The following is a 17,928-nucleotide window of genomic DNA, read 5'->3' as shown; positions in this document are numbered from 1 at the left end:
ATTTTTAACTCTTCGCACTTTACTTTTAAACTCTTCGCGCTTTACTTTTAAACTCTTCGCGCTTTACTTGTAAACTCTTCGCGCTTTACTTGTAAACTCTTCGCGCTTTCCTTGTAAACTCTTCGCGCTTTCCTTGTAAACTTGTAAACTCTTCGCGCTTTACTTCTAAACTCTTTGCTTTACTTGTAAATTCTTTGCGCTTTTCTTGTAAACTATTCGCGCTTTACTTGTAAACGTAAACGTGTAAACTCTTCGCGCTTTATTTGTAAACTTTTCGCGCTTTATTTGTAAACTCTTTGCTTTACTTGTAAACTCTTCGCGCTTTACTTGTTAACTCTTCGCGCTTTACTTGTTAACGTAAACGTGTAAACTCTTCACGCTGTACTTGTAAACTCTTTGCTTTACTTGTAAACTCTTCGCGCTTTTCTTGTAAACTCTTCGAGCTTTTCTTGTAAACTCTTCGCGCTTTCCTGTAAACTCTTTGCGCCTTCCTGTAAACTCTTTGTGCTGTCCTTGTAAACTCTTTGTGATTTCCTTGTAACCTCTTCGCAATTTCCTTGTAAACTCTTTGTGATTTCCTTGTAAATGTTCGTAGCCAAACCGTTCAGAAACCCTATTCACTTCCATAGTATTATTTATTTCTACTATAAAAGTGAATGGGTTTCATGATCAGTTTGCTTATAAACATTCCTCAAAATATCTTCCTTTGTGTTCATCAGAAGAAAGAAATGTATACAGGTTTGTAACAACATGAAAGTGAGAAAATTACGACATAATTTTTTCATTTTTGGGTGAACTATCCCTTTAGGTCATCTTAAAGGCCATGACATTTTTTTTACAACAGTTCAAAAGTTGGTAAAAATTTATGTACAGTGTACAGTTTCCTGTAAACTCTTCGCGCTGTCCTTGTAAACTCTTCGCGCTGTCGCGCTGTCCTTGTAAACTCTTCGCGCTGTCGCGCTGTCCTTGTAAACTCTTCGCGCTGTCCTTGTAAACTCTTCGCGCTGTCCTTGTAAACTCTTCGCGCTGTCCTGGTAAACTCGTCGCGCTGTCGCGCTGTCCGTGTAAACTCTTCGCGCTGTCGCGCTGTCCTTGTAACCTCTTCGCGCTGTCCTTGTAAACTCTTCGCGCTGTCCTTGTAAACCTTTTCGCGCTGTCCTTGTAAACTCTTCGCGCTGTCCTTGTAAGCTATTTATAAATTATTTGACTTTATTTAGTTTATTTTAATTAAAAATGCCAAAACAGCTAAACAGAGTGCAACAAAACCTTGATGCGTACGATGCAAATAAAATAAAAGGGCGATACAACAAAAAAGTAGTTTCAATTTTCAAACATTCAGTTACTTTCCCAAAATCTAAAAAACTTAATTTACATTACATGCACTGCATTACCTCAACACTTTACATTGAAGTGCTACTGTACCTGGCAAAAACTCTGTTTTTGTTTCCCCTTTCCTTCCCGTACTGTACAGATTGTGCCTCTGTCCTTCCGCTGTCAAAAAGCAGAACGATGTGTCATTGCCATCTTGGAAATCAGCTTATACTGCTTTAAAACTTATTGTACCACATCTTACTGTCGTGACAAACTCAAATGAGTTAAAATGCTTTATATATCTCCAGAATGAAGTATTGTCTATAAATTTTGCCTTGAAAATAACTGTGCTTTTCCACCAAACCTGACTCATTGAGAGATCTCACCAGTAACGAAACTTGGATCCGAGGGTGAAGTACTGCAGAAAGAGGTTCCTCTCGGGAGGAACCGGCCGATCTAGTCTGAAGAACGTGTGGTGCTCTACGCATGCCTTCCATACGTTTTTACATGCTCTGTAGTTCATCATGTTGTAGCCCAACAATGACTCACGGTTTTCATTCTGATGAGAGACATTAAGAGATTGCGAGAAGATTTGGTGAGTTCACAGTAGATTTTGCCATTGATCTCTAGTGTGGACAACCACTTTGTTCAAATCGGATGAAAATTATCAGAGGAAATGACACTGTTAATGTACACAGGAAGACATCTGTCATCTCGTCTACAAATTGCCGTGATACGTCCCCCGCATCACGCAGTTGCCTTCTGAAGTAAAAATTGCTATCTTTTATCATACTGATGGATAGACCATTTAAAAAACAGACGGCTTTAAAAGCACGACTGTTCTTTTTATTTATATGGAAATTGGGGGGAGGTGTTGGAAGCACCACCGTATGAGCATTGATGCGTTTAAATGTTTATAAAACCATAAACTCCTACTTACCAGCTCTTTTCTTAGTTGTATAAAAAACTGCTTCGATTTAAAAGATATTTTTACAATTTTCAACCTGGAATAGGAAAGCAAGACGATTATTACAAAAAACTGTGTAAATGAATGGGTAAAAGTTATAAAATACTTTTAAATATAAAAAACAAAATATTGAATTCTAAAAGTAAATTTATATGCTTAATATATTAAATAATATAATTAATTTAATAAATATATATAATTAATTAAATAATATATAAAAATCTATTTAATATTATTATTATTATTATCCATATTAACATTCATATATAAATCTTTTTTCAAGCTTATACGGCTTTGTTCATGGCGAGAGCCAAATATAGTTTTTCAAAATTTTTATTTTGGAAAATGAAAGTGAAATGAATGCATAAATGGTAAATCAAACATCCTAGGTGTATAAGGTGATTTTATTACATTTAATTTTACGATTTTCAATTTTGTGAGCGAAATCGTACAACTCACCATGGAAAGTGGTTGATTCGTACCCTGTCCTTATAGATAGAGATGCCGGCAGACAAAACTCCAATGTAAATCTCTGCGTTACAGTGGTCCTAAAATCAACAGGAAGAATTGGAAACCAGAAGGATGCTGTTTCCATAGCAACATCAATACCATTCGGCTTTCAATGGCAGTTGGGCATTTGGCTAACTCGATTGATTTTAATTGCAATGCATTAGCAACCAATTTGGCAATTTCTTAAATTATCAGTATTGGATAGATAGATGAATAGATAATCCTCTTACTAACCCGAGCATAGTGCAATTCAACGCCGTACAGCTCCAGTGTGCGAGCAGCATTCAAGTAGTTAAACTCCGACTGAGCTGGAGTCAGTCCACTGAGAGAGAGAGAAAGAGAGACTATATCTCAGAAACTGAGGAACAATGGACAGCCTTGTTTCTTTAAATCTGCCTGTGTGTGTGTGTTCAGCTGCGAGTCTTTGTTCTGTAGTCTCCACTGACACTCAGTTAATTCGAGTGAAGTATTTCACAGACACATCTCTGCTCTCTCTTACTTGTGCTCTTGATGAAGCTTGGAGACCTCTTTCTCAAAGTCCTGTGGCGGGTTGGGAATGAAGCTGTACTCGGAGAGATACCCGGGCAAATGTTCGGAGTGACTGTAGTCCCCGAACTCAGCTTGAACACAAAGAAGCAGAGAAACCAAATGTGTCAAAGTGAGACTGGGCACAGCAAATTTTTCGCTTGAGTTGAATATTTTTGCATTTGAGGCAAGTAGTGCATCTTTTCACGGCAATCGTGTGGCCAAATTCGTGTCATTTGCATCGCCTGGTGCAAATTCGCTTTTATTCACATCTTTCGATTGACTTTGTATGTGATCTACTCGCGCAAATAGTCGAATTCGCATTTGATGTGTTCGCCCCATAATGCTGTGTACACACCAAACACAGGGCATCGAGTTTACTCCCGGGATTTAATTAGTGTCATGCAAATTTTTCACTTCAGTTGAATATTTTGACATTGCGTGAAGATGCGTTTAAGACAAAAATCGTGTGAATTCGCATCACTCGAATCGCCCCGCGTGAGTGCCCCTCTATGCATTGACTTTGTATGGAATCTACTAGTGCAAAACGTTAAAAATCGCATGAAGATGCGTTTGAGGTGAAATTGTGTGTTTTCGCAGCAATCGTGCCGCCAAATTCGCATCACTCGCAAGGCCCCGCCCAAGTGCGTGTCTATGCATTGACTTTGTATGATCTACAAGCGCAAAACGTTGAATTTGCATTTGGTGTGTTCGCCCCATAATGCTGTGTACACACCAAACGCAGCGCATAGCGTTCCTCCCTCGAGATTCCTACTCAAGGGATTTAACTTCATGTCAAGCTAATTTTTCGCTTAAGTTAAATATTTTCAACTTGCACGAAGACGGGTTTAAGGCGAGAAGCGTGTGTTTTCGCGGCAATCGTGTGGCCAAATTCGCATCATTCACATCACCCCGCACGAATTCGTGTTTATTCGCGTCTTTGTATTGACTTTGTATGTGGTCTACAAGCGCAAAACGTTCAGTTTGCATTTGGTGTGTATGCCCAACAATGCTGTGTACACACCAGACTTAAAGGCGGAGTCCATGATGTTTGAAAAACGCTTTGGAAAAGGAGACGGCCGACTACCAAAACACACTTATAGCCAATCAGCAGTAAGGAGCGTGTCTACTAACCGACATCCTTGCCGGGTTGCGTATGTGTGGGGCGGGTCTATCAACAGAAGGTCCAGATTCTATTGGGGGTAGGGGCGTGTTTGTTTAGGTGATTTCAAATATCAACATTGGCTTTCAAACATCGTGGACTCCGCTTTAACACACAAGATTTAACTTCATGTCATGCCAATTTTTCACTTCACTTGAATATTTTGAACTTGCGCGAATATGCGTTTGAGGCAAAAATCGTGTGTTTTCGCAGAAATCGTGCCACCACGTTCACATCATTCTGAAGGCCCCACGTGAGTGTGCGTCTATGCACTGATTTTGTATGCAATCTACTAGCGTAAAACGTTGAATTGTTTGGTGTGTTCGCCACATAATGCTGTGTACACATCAAACATGGAGCATCGCGTTCCTCGCTCGAGTTTACTTGCGTGATTTACCTCGTGTCATGCGAATAGAATATTTTCAACTTGCACAAAGACGCTTTATAGGCGAATAGCGCGTGTTTTTGCTGCAATCGTGCCGCCCAATTCGCGTCATTTGCATCGGCCGCGCTTTATAGACACAGCTCACATGATCAAATAGCCTGCGCGCACATTTAGGCAACAGAAGTGGTGTTATTCCCCATTGGTTCTAACCGGGTGTGCCTCATAAGCCTTGAAAAGGGAAGCCTCTGGCTCTTTGATCGCCCCCTGGTGGCTGGCTGCAGTACAAGTCATAACCCCGCCCTCTCCATTCAAACAAATGGGACTCTGCTCTAAATTAAAAAAATATTTACACTTCCAATAAAAGTTTCTGAAGGATGGTTTTGGTTCTTTCAAGTAGTTGTTATCAAGCTGATATATGTTCAAGTGTTCATTATTGTGGTAAGTTTCATTTTAGCTTGTAATTTGATGCTATAGAAACGGGGCGTGTCGTTATGTTTGGCGTGGTTGAATTGGCCGAGCGAGCGTTTGGGCGGATGTTTGATACCGCGGCTCCGCCTCTGGCTTCACGGACGATTCCTTCTGCGCATGCCTTGCTTCCAAACTGACGTTTTTATGTAACATGGCAGCGACCGTGGTCGGACATTTTTGGCTTCAATTTATTACAATGGTGGGAGGCGACGTCGTCCATCTTTTTTTACAGTCTATGGTTCTAATGTGTTATCAACAAAGTTTATTAAAACGATTTCCCAGCATCAAAATATCTGATTGTTGCGTTTGGTTGCACTAATATAATATACTAATATACATATATATGTATCTGACACCTTTATATTTGGCCATGTGCTAACATCTTCTATCCACTCCATTAAAGTACACGGATCTGGTAGCTGTGTTGAAAAAGTTGATAAAGTTAACTTTTTAAAATAACTTTCTCTGTGTTGCTTCACTGCTGATTCTTGCCATACTTGCGTTGCCTAAATGTGCGCACATACGCTGCCACGTCATCATTGTGTACAAATAGTAAAAGGGTCTATGGTTTCACTTCTATTCGCATCTTTGCATTGACTTATTCAATAACTTTATATGTAATCTAACACAAGTTATTCAATCATGGACTCTCGGGGTCTTTTGGAAAACGACAGTAAAACTGATGCCGATTCCTGGTCTGCTTGTGCACGAGTTATCAGTGTGCATTATTTATTCAAAACCAGATTTTATAATCAATGTAAAACATTGAATTACTTCTGAATGACTGTGTGGGCAGTGAAAAATAACACTAGCCAAATATATCACAGCATGACGCTTCATCATTCAATCAAATTCAGAAGGACTAAATGAAGTTCCACCCTACAATTTTTCACTGAATTTCAGTTTCCCTCAATGTTTTACAAAATTGCAGATGCTTTTCTCCAATTCAAGCTATACGTTTTAACAATATGCGTCTTCCCTGGGAATCGAACGCACAACTTTTGTGTTGCTGCTATTGCAATGCTCTACCAACTGAACGTGTCTCAATGCTGTAAAAGCACTTCATGTTAATCTCTACAAAATTATTAGTGTTTTCAATGCCAATGAAATACACATGTGTGACCCTGAACCACGAAACGTTTTTGCTAAATATACTTTCCATTGATGTATGGTTTGCTAGGATTGGACGATATTTGGCCGAGATACAACTATTTGAAAATCTGGAATCTGAGGGTGCAAAAAAATCTAAATATTGGGAAAATCGCCTTTAAAGTTGTCCAAATGAAGTCCTTAGCAAAACATTTTTCCAGTGCTAAAAACATTTTTGATATATTTATGGTAGGAAATGTACAAAATATCTTGATAAAACATGATCTTTACTTGATATCCTAATGATCTTTGGCATAAAAAAAGATAATTTTGACCCATACAATGTATTGTTGGCTATTGCTACAAATATACCTGTGCTACTTAAAACTGGTTTTGTGCTCCAGGGTCACACATTTAATATGCCGAATACATCCCTTACGAAAATTAACCATGGTTTTACTACAATAAAAACCAAAAAACCATGGTTACTGTAGTAAAACCAATGTAACCTCAAAATAATCATGGTTTTGACAACCATGGTTTTTAAAAACCATAGTAAGTGTAGTAAAACCATGGTTTTGCTGATAGTAATCAATACACCAAAAGAACAGGGTTACTACACTTTTACCACAACAAAACCATGATTCATTTTCATGTTACTTGTTACAACAACGTAATGTTATTATGTAACGAACATAGCCATATTATTGGCAGTTTTCCAGCCTTATTACTGGAAGTGGGTCTGTCAGAGATAGAAAGAGACATGGACCATTTGTCAAACCCTACAGCTTTTATGTAACCTCCACAGATTGTTATATCACCAGCCTAAACCAGAATTCACAGTTTACAATCATGCTCCTGTATAGCTCAGTGGTGTAGCATTGCATTACTGTAGCAGCGCAAAAGGCCATACACTGTCAAAAATAAAGGTACAAAGCCGTCACTGGGGCAGTGCCCTTTAAAAAGGTCCTAATATGTACCATTTAGGTACAAATTTACCTAAATTTACCTTTGAAGTACTAATATGCACTCTTTGGGTACAAAGGTGTACCTTTTTGAAAGGGTACTGTCACAGTGACAACTTTTGTACCTTTTTTCCGAGAGTTTGGGTTCGAACCAAAAGAAAACAAATTAATCATGTATACCTTGTAGTGCACTGTAATGCCAAAAGCAAAAAATGAAAATATCCATTATATCAAGAATGTGTTCATGTTTGGTACCTAAAGAGTGCATATTAGTAGGCTACTTTAAAGCAACATATTGGTACCTCAAAGAAACATATCTGTAACTTTTTAAAGGGTACCGTCCCAGTGACAGCAGTGATCTCCATTGTTTGCCGGCTAGTAAGTGATTCTTACCTTGAACAGCATAAGACGCCAAAACTGCTGCTGTATTCTGAGGGCATGGAAGCCTAACAGAGAGATATTTAAATACATGACATAAAAAATGTATACATTACAAATCTTGCACTATTTCTTATAAAAATTTTTTTTAAAACTGCTCACCGTCCACTCAGAATATCCTGCTTCAACTGCAGAAAGTACAAATACCTGCCATGACAAATGCACAACGAATAAATATCAAAATGTTTTTAATCCTTCAGACAGTGTAAAGTTTATTTTTATCACCCAAACTAACACACATCGTACAAACACAAATTGTACCTTGTATACTCTTCTTGTAGTTTACCAGGGTCACTCACAAAAAACTTCACCCTAAACCTCAGATTATGAGGACACGACCCTTCAAGCACAAACCATTATCGTCATAAAAACGTTACATTAAAAAAAAAGTTCATTATAGATGGTTTCAGCAGTAACAACATAAACAAGCGGCTGTCGTGGTCCGCACGTAACTTCCGGTAAACTCCGCTAAGAATAAATAACAACAAAGTTCTTTAAACATAGTTTATTTATATAACCAGCAAAAAAACAACACATAGATTACCTAGGAAACCAAAACATTTGTTGTTTTCGACGAGGCATTTGTTCAAGAGATCAGTTAAGCAACTAGTCAGACAAAAAAACGAAACCGGAAGTAAAGTTCGGATCCAGACGTGTATCACGTGCGTCCGATGAAACCGTCTATAAAAACTTTAAAAACTTTTTTTAAACTTACGCTTTAGTTGTTTTCTAATGGGTTTGTTAGGATCCAGCCACCTCTGAAACACACAATCACATTTATATATTTGTCTTTTTCTTAAAGTACATCTGAGCAACGTAAAAGACAGCACAACTGAGCAGCATCACACAATTAAATATACATTTTACTATGCGAGCAAACGCGACATCATCGTTTCAGCGAGAGAAGTGATCTTAAAATGATCTTGCGGTCGTTATGTGTTTGCGTGTAGAAACCAAAACAACCAACAAGTCTTAAAATACTTTAAATAGTGACCTCAGAGTTATTTGGCGCACGCGTGTTGGCTGAATCAGAAGGGTTTGTGATTGTGACATTTAAATGAAAATCTACCTGGTTGTCAGATGAATCGTCCGCTAGCTGAAGGCCGAAGTAGTCCCGCTCCGTCAGCTCCAAATGTTTATATACTAGGTCCAACAAGATCTGCCCTTGATCTTGTCTCTTCAGAGAGAAAGAGAGAGCAAGAGAGAGAGAGAGAGATTGCTTAACTTAACTCATTTGCATTATGAACGTTTACATGAATGTACAAAGTTTTGTTAAAGCCATTGTTAGCTTTACAGTTATCGTTATTGTCACAGTCATTGTGATTTTCACAGTTATCGTTAGTTACGGTTATCGTTACAGCCATCATTACAGCGATTATTATATTTACAGTTATTGCTATCCTTAAAGTTATCATTACAGTTATTGTTATAGTTACAGTTTTGATAAAGCCATTGCTAGCTTTAAGTTATCGTTACAGTCATTGTGATCTTCACAGTTACCGTTAGCCCTGAAGTTATCGTTACAGCCATCGTTACAGGGATTATTATCGTTACAGTTATCACTATCCTTAAAGTTATCATTACAGTTATTGTTATAGTTACAGTTTTGTTAAAGCCATTGCTAGCTTTACAGTTATCGTAATCATTACAGTAATTTTCCATCGTTACAGTTATCGTTATCGTTACGTTATCATTATCTTCACATTTATCGTTATCCTTAACTCTTTCGCCGCCATTGACAAGTTATCTCGTCAATTAAGAGGAAACACTTCCATGTCAATGACGAGTATTTCCGGCTTTCCGCAATACTGCTATTATCCACCAGGTGGATTCCGCAACTTATAAAACCCAGAAGTATCGCCCTAGGGCAAGCAGCTGCATGTCCGTCTAAGTTTTGAGGATCGCTCTGAATCTGATCTCTATCAAAAGTGGCGCAGGCTGGCAACTTTTTTTTTAAAACGCTTGTGGCGAAAAAGTTAAAGTAAGTGTTACAGTTATTGTTACAGTTATTGTTATCTTTACAGTTATTTACTTTTTCCCTGCCAGAGGTTTTTTTTTAAGTTGCCAGCCAGCGCCAGCATTTTTTTATGATTTTCTCAAAAGTTTAATGCCTTTCAGGAAATGTATTTAAATATATAAACATTCATTCTATCTTCATTTGTTCTCTTTTATCACCTCTCAAATGTGGTTAGGTTTCTTAAAAAAAAAATGAGAAAAAACATACACAGAGTTTTTACTATTTTTGGATCAATTGATGCTTCAGTGTTTTATAAGTTGGGTAAGAGCGCCTCCTAGGGGATAATAGCGGAAATATGGATTGCCATAAGGACTCGACATTCGCAGGGAAGCTTTGACTCTTGATTGGCGAGATGGCTTGACAATGGCGGGGAAAGAGTTAATACAGTTTTTATGTTAACAGTTATCATTGCTGTTATTGTTATGTTTACAGTTATCGTTGCAAAGGGGCATCTATGGATAAACTGCATCGACTATCATCCATCATCTGGTGACCAGCTGCTTAACACGGAAAACATGGTTTAGAAATATGAATCGATGTACTGCAAGTGTCTCTGCGAGTTTTGTGCACTTATAAACTTTACTATGGTGGTAACCACAGTGAAATATAGAGTTTAAAACACATACCATTGTATTACATGGGATCACTGCTTAAAGAGTAGACCTTAGAAGTGACCAAACACATCAACGTTTTTCCTATTTAAGACGAGTAGTTATACGAGCAAGTTTGGTGGTACAAAATAAAACGTATCGCTTTTCTAAGCAGATTTAAAAGAGGAACTATATTTTATGGCGTAATGGCACTTTTGGGAGTACTTCGACTCGCCTGAAAAGTCCGCTCCCCTTCTCCCTCTCACAATGGGAGAGGGAGGGTGTTACTGCGCCGAGTCGAAGTACTCCCAAAAGTGCCATTACGCCATAAAATATAGTTCCTCTTTTAAATCCGCTTAGAAAAGGGCTACGTTTTATTTTGTACCACCAAACTTGCTCGTATAACTACTCGTCTTAAATAGGAAAAACGTTGATGTGTTTGGTCACTTCTAACTTTATCTCTAAATGGTACCATTGAATGAATGGGGCTAAGCTAAATGCTATCGAAGCGTCGCAGCGCGCTCCAGCACTTACGTGCACGCACACAGATGATAGAGGGATGTATCAACAATTCTTAGTTAATGTAATAACATATTTTAATATTGAAAATGAGTAGACTATTCCTTTAAAGCATATTAACGCCAAATTTATCTACTTACTGTAATTTTGCCATAATTGTATTGATATTTTGCTGGAAACATTTGTTAGTGCATAATGTAAACTCAATATTTTATTCACTAAACAATACATTGATAGCAAGTGTTGTGAAATACATTTTTGTTAGGTTATTGGATTATTCTAATGAACTAAAACCTCAGGAACCACTTTTATAAACTCCAAACATCTCTAACCCGTCAGCAAGTATGATCACGACAGTTATTGCCCCAGGACACGCTTTTGTCAAACCCAGGAATGCCAAGAATCTGCCAGAAACAGTCCCTCTAAGGTTCACACCAACAACCAACCCAACCCGCCACATCACATTACTTCACTGCAGTCAGTTTTTACTGCACGCGGCACATCGCAGACGGTTGACTGTGGAGATTTTCATCCACTTGCCATTAAGCAGACATTTTTCATTCAAACTGCTTCATTCCACACCAACGAAAAATCGGTCTGCGCACGGGAGTAAAATGCTGATAGTGCAAGAATCAGTAAGTTTGCAGTTTCTGGGTCATCTCTACCTGGAATTGTACTTGCAACCCCTGTATAAGCACCCGAGATCATCATCTAGACCAGTCTCCTAGAACTGGAGCTCTTGTTAAAGGGCCCCTAACATAGGTTTTCTCAGCAATATAAAAATAGGTAGTGTTATGCTGCGTACACACCAAACGCGAAGCATCGCACTAGATTACTTCGGAGTGTTAAATATTTTCAACTTGCGCAAAGCAGCGCATGTTTTTGCGGCAATCGCGGCGCCCAATTCGCGCCATTCGCAGCCCTCCGCGTCTATTTGAGTCTTTGCCTTGACTTTGTATGTAATCTACTCGCGCAAATAATTGAATTCGCGTTTGGTGTGTACACCCCATTAGTGTTGCTTGCTTAAGCAAATACAGTTCATGCATACTTCTGTATTGTTTGAAAGTTAAGTTTTAAAAATGTAATTAGAAAACAAATCGAATAATGTTATATGAGCGTTGTTTACAGAACGCCTGGAAGTGTATGATTGTATACTTACGTTGACTTCGAAAGTCTGCACTGTGTTGTCCAGTAGTAAAACGTTACACACCACCTGCGAGTGTTGTCTCTCTCTGGACTCCTCCACGGCTCCCACATCATAACTTCTGCCAGCAGGCAACCGGAAGCGTGCGGTCATTACGGTCCCCCTTCCGTCTGCAAAACACACACCGATGGATAAAAATCACGCACATATACACGTATATGTTTGCCAATACGGGAACAGCTCACTCTAAAATGAAAATTTTTTATTATTTAAGAGTCGTTCACACAACGAACAAAAACTACATACAACTGACGATAACGTTGTTTATTTTAACATGCCACGCTGCAGTTTAACATGTCAAATTTTAATGGATTTTGACTGGCTGTCAACGTTTTATCATTTATCAGGTGGAAAAAAAATCGCTCAAAGTGATCACAACGTTATTATTCATTAATACTAATAACAATAATAATTTTATTTTTAGGTAGTGTAGTGTAAAATTGACTAGCAACACGCACTAACTAGGCTTGCCCCGATAGTCGGTGAAACGGTGATAACCGGTGCTTCAGCCTCTCACCGGTTAGATCACTTGCCCACCGCGACACCGTTAACCATCGTTTTGATATTTTCGTGTAATTAATTCATTTAGTTTCGTTAGAGAGAGCAAACACTAAGAACTGAATGTGTCTGCTGACTGAATTTAGCGGAGCTGAACGCGCGTCACGTCACAGAGCAGACGCAGGTGTCAGATTTCATTTATTTCTGTCAGAGTTTGCGAGGCGAGCTGACTGATGATGACAGAATCCGCGTGCTTATTCGTTTTTGTTATAATATACATATATGATGTTTAATATAAGCGAGATCGTTTTGTTGTTGTGTTTTTCATCAAGAAAAATAATAAACCCATCATTCAAGCAGCGCTTTTATGGAGAAGTAGCCGGTTGCTCTGCTTGGGACTTGCGGGTTATGTGAGAATTACCTGCGCACATTGACTCAAGCACTTAATTAAACCAGCTGGTGCACTGGCATTGCACGCAAATTCATACGCGATTTAACGCTGCATTTAAACAGTTGCGTAATTCAAAAGTGAAAGTAAAATGTGCACGTCTGCATGCGCATTTATAAGCCCCTCCCACCCGGTGATACCGGGGTCACCGAGTTTGTGACGCGCCGATTAACCGGTGGGAAAATAACGTCACCGCGGCAACCCTAGCACTAACAGGCAAGCACTATTTACAAACTGTCCAAGCCAGTCGCTGTTATACATTTCAGCAAGAATTTTCAGTCTCACCAAGTAAAAATGAGATTCGAGTTTCAAAGTAACTAGAGACCATTTCATTTACATAATAATTCTGCTATTTAGAAACACGCAAATGTAGTAGAAGTCACGATTTGGGTCAAGATCATTCAGATTCATCTAATTCATGAAACGAAACCGCCTGATGCATTTCTTATTATTTTCCTGTGAATCACCTTTTCAAACAGCTGACACATATTTGCCCTCCACTATTCACATCAACTCGGTCTATTCAGAGCCAAACTGATATTCTCCAAGCAAACAAGGACGTTATCGGCACCTCGTTTGTCAGCTTTTCCGGTTTCCCGAAGTCAACTGTGCCTGCTAGAGATTTCTTTAAAAGATAAATATTAATTCAAAATGTCACAATATATGTAAATAAATATACATTTCTTTCAACAACACCTAACAAAACATGGACGTTAGCATTTCAAGCCTAATTTTCTACTTCATTGACAATCATCATTAGACGTTAATCATAAGCTTATTTTGACTCAAGTCGTTGGCCCTACACTGCAAACAATTATTTTTCAAGAAAAAAAATTCTTAGTATTTTTGTCTTTTGTCTCGACCAAAGAAAATAAGTCTAGTTTTTAGACCAAAAATATCAAATTTAAGTGATTTTGTGCATAAAACAAGCAAAAAAAAAATAAAAAATCCGCCAATGGGGCAAGCAAAAAATCTTCAACATTTTTCTCAAACACTAAATTCAAGAAAAATTTGCTTACCCCATTGGCAGATTTTTTTTGCTTGTTTTATGCACAAAGTCACTTAAATTTGATATTGTTGGTCTAAAAACTAGACTTATTTTCTTGGGTCGTTTTGCTCATGAAGAAAAAGCATCTTAATTTGAAAGAATTTTTAGATATTTTTACTGAAAACAAGATTGTTTTCTTGAAAATCATGTTTTGCAGTGTAAAAGTCAATCCTACGGTGTTTGATTCAACATGGCACACCTTACGCGTCTTGACCCTATTTGTTCACATTGCTGGGATGCTCTAAACATAACATGGGAGAAAATGACTAAATAAAGCAATTGGAGAAACACGCAGGGAGCGGGTTATGAACTTATACACTGCAAAAAATTATTTGGTATTTTTGTCTTGTTTTCAGTACAAATATCTAAAAATTTTATTATTAAATCAAGAAGAAAATTAATCTAGTTTTTAGACAAAAAAAACCTAAACATACAATTTAAGTGAATTTGTGCTCAAAACAAGCAAAAAATAATAATAATCTGCCAATGGGGTAAGTAAACTTTTCTTGAATTAAGTGTTTAAGAAAAATTTTCAAGATTTTTTTCTTCCCCATTGGCAGATTTTTTTGGCTTGCTAAAGCACAAATTTACCTAAAATGCATAGTTTTTTGTCTAAAAAATAAACTTATTTTCTTAGGTAATTTTGCTCATTAAGAAAATGAATCTTAATTTAATAATTTTTGATTTTGCACTGAAAACAATAAAATATTATTAAAAAAAAAATTTGCAGTGTATTCAAAGTCTTTTACCTGGAACGCTAGCTTAAAGGGACCCTCCACTTTTTTGAAAATATGCTCACTTTCCAGCTCCCCTAGAGTTAAACATTTGATTTTTACCATTTCGGAATCCATTAAGCCGATCTCCGGGTCTGGTGCTGCCACTTTTAGCATAGCTTAGCATAATCCATTGACTCTGATAGACCATTAGCATCGCGCTCAAAAATAACCAAAGAGTTTCAATATTTTTCCTATTAAAAAATTGACTCTTATGTAGTTACATCATTTACCAAGAATACCAACAGAAAATAGTCCCCTGCTATTGAAAGTATCAGTGGGACTATTTTTACCAGTTTGTAGTTTTTTACCAAGTGAGAAGAAACTTCAGGATTGAGCAATCAAATATGCCAAAATTTGCCTTTTTTTGGAGTACTGCTTGCCCTTTTCTTTAAAATGCCGTTCGCATCACTCCTCATTCACAGTTGCCGGCATGTACGACAACTTACATTTTTGGTGGCTTCCATTTTAAGATGCACCTTAAGTCTGTTTCCACATGCACGTGCTTTACGAAAGGTCCTATAATGCTAGAAAGCAGCTGCGTAAACATTTAAGGGTCATAGTTTGCGACCTTTAGGAGCAAACACATGACCTTTTTGGTTGGGTTACAGCCACCCATTCAATCACACACACCCATGCGATTACAACCATTAATCTGCGAGACAATTTCCACAGAAATGCTTTGCTTTCAACAAACAGTGGCATCAATAACAAATCCATCAGATCTTGAGTTTAAGCATACTTGAACTGTCTGACGAGTTTGGCGACTTGTAGCTTGTAAGCCGTCTGCTCTTAAAAAAATATCGACCACTTTTTAAAAGAATAGTTCAACAAACAAAATTGTTAGCATGTATGAGTTTCTTTATTCTGTTAAACACAAAAGAAGATATTTTGGTAACTACATAGTTAACAGTACCCATTGACTTTCATAGTCGGAAGAAACAAATACTAGTCAATGGGTACCATCAACTGCACGCTAGCCATAAATGATCAAAATATCTTCTTTTGTGTTCAACGACATGAGAGTGAATAAATAATTTAAAGGTGAACTAATGGTTGCATTATTACTGTATTTTTGCAGATCAGTCGCATTAGGGTTCGATTCCAAACAAACACACATTTATATTGAATGCACTGTGTAAGTGCCAAATGCATACTGTTTATCTAAATGCAATGCAAGTTATTAAATATCGCACATACACACATGCACAAATAAGTCTTTATCTAATACTTACATCACAACAACATTATTTGTTCTGTGTGCTATAGCAAAAAGTATAATCCTTTGTGCCACTTGCCCGGTGATATAACTGTGATAATGCGCCTGTGCGTATGTGGTGGAACATTTCTTTTCAGTAGAAGTTCCCCCGGATGTCACCGAATACCACAAACACAGAAACATTCGCAATTTTCCGCTGAGTGGGGTTTAGACCACCAACACCTCAGAGAAAACATTAGACAGTGGGGTTACAAAAGCAAATTTGTCCCCACCCCAACCTATCCCCTCTAAAAAAAAATTAACACTCCAATATTTCCATACAGCTCCTTTATGTAAAGTCATCATTATAGATTAGACACAGAGATACCCAAAAGGTCACGGGTTCAAACCTTGCAAACTGTACGTATACCTCGACTGCACTGTAAGGGGCTGGATTACAGCCTTTACCTTAAATGGTAAAGGATTGCATTAGCAGCGCAAAGGTCAGGGGTTCGATTCCCAGGGAACATGCATACATTGAATGCATTAAAGCATCTGCCAAATGCATAAATGTAAACAGAACTGACTGAGAAAATCACAGTAGGTCTCATTGATCATTTCATTCATTGCATGCATGCATGCATGCATGCATGCATTCAACACATCTTCAGTGCACTAATATTTACATTACACCCGGTCCCCAAAAACAACACTTATATAACACAAAATAAACCATTTAACTGAATGCACAATTGCAAAATGTATATCATCTGAATAAAATGCACATTTGCATTACAGTCTGTTCAAGAATGCGCATTAACACACACACATACACACACACACACACCGGGGGACATTGAACAGGAGATGATGTCACCGACAGCCGGGTGAGATGCGTAGTGCCCAGAAAACAATTAAAACCTACCTTGTGCCACCATATTACATCAATTTACATGCAACTCTACATGCAAGCAGATTATTTGCATGCAAGGGATGAGAAAAGGGATTATGTAATGATGTGGCAGAGAAAGAAAGCACAATTAGAAACGCGCAAACTGATTCAATACATCAAATATGACCTACATGGATGTCCATATGGATGTACAAAAAATAGGCCAGTAACAAAACGAAACCTTAAGCATGCAATCCATGTTGCATCACCACCAAGATGAATTATCTCGCCATCCATCGGAAATTCATATTACATAAAGTCATTGGAAAACCGTGCACCTAAAATCTCATGCAAGGTGAACGCAAGCTTCATCACGCCTCTGCCTGTGCATCATTTGGGGGTCTTGAAAGCTTGCATTGGCTGGTTTGGTTGCTATGCAATGGGATAAAAAGGAAGACGGGACATGCATGCACGCATTCATTCATGGATGGACGAATGGTTACACCAATACAAAAAATATGTACCCGTAACGCACACTTACCTTCATAAACAGGTCTAGGAGAGTCCAGTGAATAAAAGATGACTTGAACTAGGATGACAGGAAAACAGGAGGGGGATGAAAGGAAAACAGGAGGGGGACGAACGGAAAACGGCAGCTCATCCGCAATAAAATAACCACATTGCTGTAGACGTTCACATTACATTCAATTCAGAGGGGCCTTTGGCACGGTTATAAATGATAATCCTTCATGCACGTGCAATCCTGGTGTCGTCTTGTGTGAAATGCATTCAATAACGCAATGGCAATCCTTTCTGTGCCCGCTGACTGGCCGGGTTTAGCTCTATAATCCCGCATACATCTCTATAGTCCTGCTACTGGCTGCTGCCACTGCAACGTGCAGCGTTAACATGGCGCAACCG

At 38.2% G+C, this 17,928-nt stretch overlaps 1 protein-coding gene across 4 annotated transcripts in view; it reads right to left on the bottom strand.

Annotated features, from left to right (window-relative positions):
- ptpn4b (protein tyrosine phosphatase non-receptor type 4b) overlaps positions 1–17,928 on the bottom strand; it is a 33,531-nt gene extending 15,603 nt beyond the window's left edge. For 2 of the 4 annotated variants that reach the window (XM_055217243.2, XM_055217246.2), the window contains exons 1-13: positions 17,549–17,928; positions 12,106–12,260; positions 8,890–8,997; positions 8,536–8,578; positions 8,082–8,160; positions 7,923–7,967; positions 7,776–7,828; positions 3,288–3,408; positions 3,023–3,110; positions 2,738–2,826; positions 2,252–2,315; positions 1,698–1,870; positions 1,423–1,491 (exon numbers count right to left, since the gene is read on the bottom strand). In XM_055217243.2, the coding sequence (XP_055073218.1) occupies positions 1,423–1,491; positions 1,698–1,870; positions 2,252–2,315; positions 2,738–2,826; positions 3,023–3,110; positions 3,288–3,408; positions 7,776–7,828; positions 7,923–7,967; positions 8,082–8,160; positions 8,536–8,578; positions 8,890–8,997; positions 12,106–12,243 (1,070 nt within the window). In that variant the 5' untranslated portion in view covers positions 12,244–12,260; positions 17,549–17,928. Of the gene's footprint in view, positions 1–1,422; positions 1,492–1,697; positions 1,871–2,251; positions 2,316–2,737; positions 2,827–3,022; positions 3,111–3,287; positions 3,409–7,775; positions 7,829–7,922; positions 7,968–8,081; positions 8,161–8,535; positions 8,579–8,889; positions 8,998–12,105; positions 12,261–13,563; positions 13,722–16,152; positions 17,512–17,548 lie in introns of those variants that run through there. The other 2 variants (XM_055217245.2, XM_055217244.2) reach the window with 2 other exon arrangements.

Source organism: Misgurnus anguillicaudatus, chromosome 23, assembly GCF_027580225.2.
Source record: "Misgurnus anguillicaudatus chromosome 23, ASM2758022v2, whole genome shotgun sequence".
Classification (NCBI taxonomy): domain Eukaryota; kingdom Metazoa; phylum Chordata; class Actinopteri; order Cypriniformes; family Cobitidae; genus Misgurnus; species Misgurnus anguillicaudatus.
The sequence above is the reverse complement of the archived record's forward strand: the minus strand, read 5'-3'. Positions and strand labels throughout refer to the sequence as shown.